This window comes from Plectropomus leopardus, unplaced genomic scaffold (genome assembly GCF_008729295.1).
Source record: "Plectropomus leopardus isolate mb unplaced genomic scaffold, YSFRI_Pleo_2.0 unplaced_scaffold13274, whole genome shotgun sequence".
Classification (NCBI taxonomy): domain Eukaryota; kingdom Metazoa; phylum Chordata; class Actinopteri; order Perciformes; family Serranidae; genus Plectropomus; species Plectropomus leopardus.
In genome coordinates this window covers 1-4,265 of record NW_024614141.1, presented here as the reverse complement: position 1 = coordinate 4,265, position 4,265 = coordinate 1, and the positions used below count along the sequence as shown (strand labels likewise).

The 4,265-nt window shown below is 37.5% G+C and overlaps 1 protein-coding gene across 1 annotated transcript; it reads right to left on the bottom strand.

The window, feature by feature from the left end:
* Nucleotides 1-1,243: 1,243 nt before the first annotated feature.
* LOC121963922 (E3 SUMO-protein ligase RanBP2-like) lies at nucleotides 1,244-4,111 on the bottom strand. Its single transcript, XM_042514157.1, has 2 exons — nucleotides 3,551-4,111; nucleotides 1,244-2,381 (listed from the first exon to the last, which is right to left on the bottom strand). Exons 1-2 carry the CDS (start codon nucleotides 3,764-3,766, stop codon nucleotides 2,076-2,078), a joined length of 522 nt encoding a protein of 173 aa, XP_042370091.1. The 5' UTR covers nucleotides 3,767-4,111; the 3' UTR covers nucleotides 1,244-2,075.
* Nucleotides 4,112-4,265: the final 154 nt, after the last annotated feature.

The window sequence follows — 4,265 nt, the reverse complement described above, 5'->3', positions numbered from 1 at the left end:
ATATATAATGGTGATATTATATAGTCAACTGATTATACCCCAGAGTGTAATCTTATATACTTTTATGAATTCATTTCTCATTTTAACCTCCGTGCCACAGTTAAGGAACTTGCTCCATAAATGGGGTCTATAGTGATTTGTTCCCAAATATTGGTTTGCATTATTTTATGAGCATGTTATTCAGATTCTCTCTCTATGACAGGAAATTTGAGGAAAAAGCATTGATCTGTTGATTATTATTGCCAAAGTTTACATACATAAGTGTAGGTTTAAAAACCAAGGGGCTCTATTTTACTTTTTAATTTTTTTTTAAATATGTAACTGAAATGTTATCTAAACTTTTATGAAGAAACCAATCTCTTGGAGTTACCTTTGGACTGCACCTTGGACTGGATAACAAAAGAGTATTTTTTGTCCCCATCTTTGAGTTATGATTAGTTGCTATGAATACGTATGATTGTGTGTCGTGAATCTTAAATATGCTGTACTTTTATGCACCTTAGAAAAAAAAAAACGACCCCCATTTACCTGCAGTATGTGCCTACAAGGAAAAGCACGTCTGCCAATTCAGAAAACAAATTTTTTTACAAAAAGTTGTAAATTATTTTTTTTACTCGTGCCATATTAACTTGCTAATAATAGTTAGTGTGTATACATAGTTCAGTTAATTCTATATCTATCTATCTATCTATCTATCTATCTACCAACCAGGCTGGCCATGTTAGCTAGCTAAAACATGTTATCTGTGAGTGATATATATACATGTATATACTTGAGTGCATAAACTGCATATGTAGTTATTTTTGATTTTTGATGATGTCTTATTTTTTAAAACTGTTAATTTATATAGTCTTAAAATGTATTCCCCAACACAAAGGCTTAAACACTAAATACATTTTGGTGGTGAATCCTCCATTTTTTTACTTAATAGCTTAAAAGTGGTCAAAATAAAAAAAATACAAAAGGAACAAATACTGCAATCAGTAATAAAAATGACTTCAAATTAAATTATTTAAGGAGAAAAATGACTGTGGTTGAGTGGTTCACAGATCATACCCATACAGAGACAACAGCCGGTGAGGAGCGATTACAAGTAGACAGTCTGTAAAATCACCAATATAAACTGTTACTGTGCATGTTTGGTGAGTATGCAGCCTGTTTGGATTTGGTTTATTATTGTTGGATGTATTAGTTAAGGACAAAAATCAAACTTAAAAAAAAAAAATGCTCAAACAGTCACCTATTACTTGTAAAGCATTTTATTTCTCCTTTATTAGCGTATTATTTTGGTACAAGCACCATTTCAACTTTGTGATTATCTCAAACCATAATGGAACGCCTTTGCAAAATCCAAACCAGATGTGATGTTGTCATCATCTAGCCACCTCCTGTCCACTGGGCAACACAGTGAGATGACTCAAGTTTATGTGGGCAAGTGTAAAGTCCAATTATCTGCACATTATGAAATCCACTTACACAAAAGAAAAATCACTGGGGAAGCCCAACAGGAAAATATACACAGAGGCCGCGTTTGGAAAGAAGGCAAGGAAACGGTTACAAACCAACAGGTGCTTTCAAAGAACAACCTCACCTTTCAATTATAGTTAAGACTTAGTCAAAAAGGGAAAAAAATACCCGAGTGGAGCCTATAAAGAGGACCAGCACATTCAAATTGAGCACATGCAAGACAAAACAACAAAAACAGACATTAAAAAAGTGTCCATGTACAATTATACACATAAAATAAACAAATGGGAATTTATTGACAGACGATGATGAAGATGCAAGTGCAACAGAGCAAAAATATACCAGTTTTGCTCCACCCACATACCACACCGTGTTTCCCAACTGTGATTATGTCAAACGATAGCAAAATAATTTCTAAGTCCAGGCTACTGGAGCGAATTTCTCTGATAAAGGGTCGTGACCAGAAGCCCTGTGATCAGTGTTTAATTCTCAGATGCCTAATGACTATGGATTCAGTTTTAGCAGGAGGGAACACATCATTATCCAGAGTCTTTTTTGACCTCAACTTCACAGCTTAAACCATGCTGTGAATGTTGACATTTAAAAAGCTACAGCTGTCCACAGTCTGTGATGACCAGCTTCTTTGCGGGGGTACCTCCCTTTGTGCCAAGCGCTCCCATCTGTTGCACCACGTCCATGCCATCCCGAACCCAGCCGAAAGCCACGTGTTTGAAGTCCAGGTGTTCAGCTTTCTTCAGGGTGATGAAGAATTGTGAGTTGTTGGTGTCTCGCCCGCGATTGGCCATTGACAGAATGCCTGGGCCCGTGTGCCGCACATCGAAGTTCTCGTCCTCAAACTTGCTGCCATAGATGGACTTTCCTCCTGTGCCATCACTTTTGGTGATGTCACCGCCCTAAAAGACCAACAAGGATTTGTTAGCAATGCCACAGTGAGGTCTGCTACTGGAAAGATACAATCTTCCCTATGTGAGATACACAAACGCAAAATCAAATAGTGAGCCGTGCTCACCCAATTATTATGACACCGAATCACCGAGAAATTCTGTTAGGAAGCATTCTGGATTTAAAAATAAATACGACAAAATCATTGATAAGAGTAATACTGCTGCCTCGCAGTAATGTTAGCTTGAGACCAAAAAAGCCTAGCTGCTGTTTTCAACTTCCTCAAATATTTTTAATGTTGGATGGCCCAAAATTTTTAACAACTAAATAACTCAAAATCAGAAATAATTTTATTCGACTATCCCAAATTACACATCAATCAGACTGAAAGTTCCCCTGGTCACTGTCTTCAAATATCACAAACACAGTGAGAAATTTGGGAGTTTTTTTCATTCTGATCTCACCTTCAATCAACACATCAAGAAAGTCGTCCAAGTCCTGTTTCATCCATATATATGATCCATTTCCAAAATCAATTCCATTCTGCCACCTGCTGACCTGGAAATAGTCATTCATTCTCTGATCTTGTCTTGACTGGACTACTGTAACTCTCTACTCTCAGGTATCACCCAAAAATCACTCTCCCACCTCCAACTGGCCCAGAACACAGCAGCTTGGTTTCCTACTTTTTTTAACAGATGACATCACATCACTCCTGTTGTCGCTGATTTTAAGGTTTTACTCATCACTTAAAAAGCACATAAGGGTCTTAGCCCCAAAGTACAATTCTGAAATGCAATGTTTACATTTATATTTCTTCATGTTTGTGAAGATGAAGAAAGATGAAGACATTGAAATTGTAGTTGAAAGGTGGTATAACGGTAATATGAATATCAAAAGACCATTTTTACTATTTTTGCTGAGAAACGTATAAAAATCGGTGAGACTCAGATTCTCTTGATATTCCTTCGCTAAGTTGTACCTAAGCAGCACTGCTCACATGGGCAGTGCCAAATCCCACTTGTATTAAAAATTCCAAATTGGTGCTGTAGTTTGTTTTTGATATGTGTTTATTAAGCACTGTAGGCACAAACATATGAGTGGTACAATTAGCACGTAGTCTTGCGAAACTGTTACGTGTGAAACTGCAGTATTGCATCTGCCATCTTAATAATCTCACCTGACACATGAAGTCCGGTATGACTCTGTGGAAGATTGAGTCCCGAAGTCCAAAGCCTTTCTCGCCGGTGCAGAGAGCCCTGAAGTTCTCCGCTGTCTTAGGGACAATATGAGAGAAAAGCTCGACGGTGATAGTGCCCAGTGGTTCTCCGTCGCCTGCCACTTTGAGGTACACCTGGGGGTTTGTGTCCCTGGAGTGCTCTTGAACTCTGGACATTTGTGGTGACAAGACACTTGAGGTGTCTCCTTCAGATTGGCCTGTGCGGCTCTGACACTCACAGAAGGTCTTCTTAAAGGATTCGGCTATTTCAGGGGTTTTGAATTTGGCCGCCAGCTGCTCCACTACACCATCGCCGTCTTGAAAAACAGGGAAAGATGATCAGTTAAGTAATACTTGGCTAATGTCTGCCTTTAAAATTCATCTGTTGAATCAACAGCTGAGCAAAATCTGCTTTTCGTCAGGATCCTGCAAAAGAAAATTAGACTAAGAGATAATCGAAGTGCAAATTATAAATGTACAATTGTAAAAATGTTTAGTCGCAACAGGATGATTTTACAAAAGCTATTAACTTTTTGAAACTTTAGAAAATGGGTTTGGTTTAGGGGGAAGGCAATTAACAAGACATGTCCCAAAAATTATGAAAAATGTACTAAAAAAGTTAAAGAACAATCAAGAAAATGATCTGAAAATAAGCAAAAAAAGTATTTATTTGATA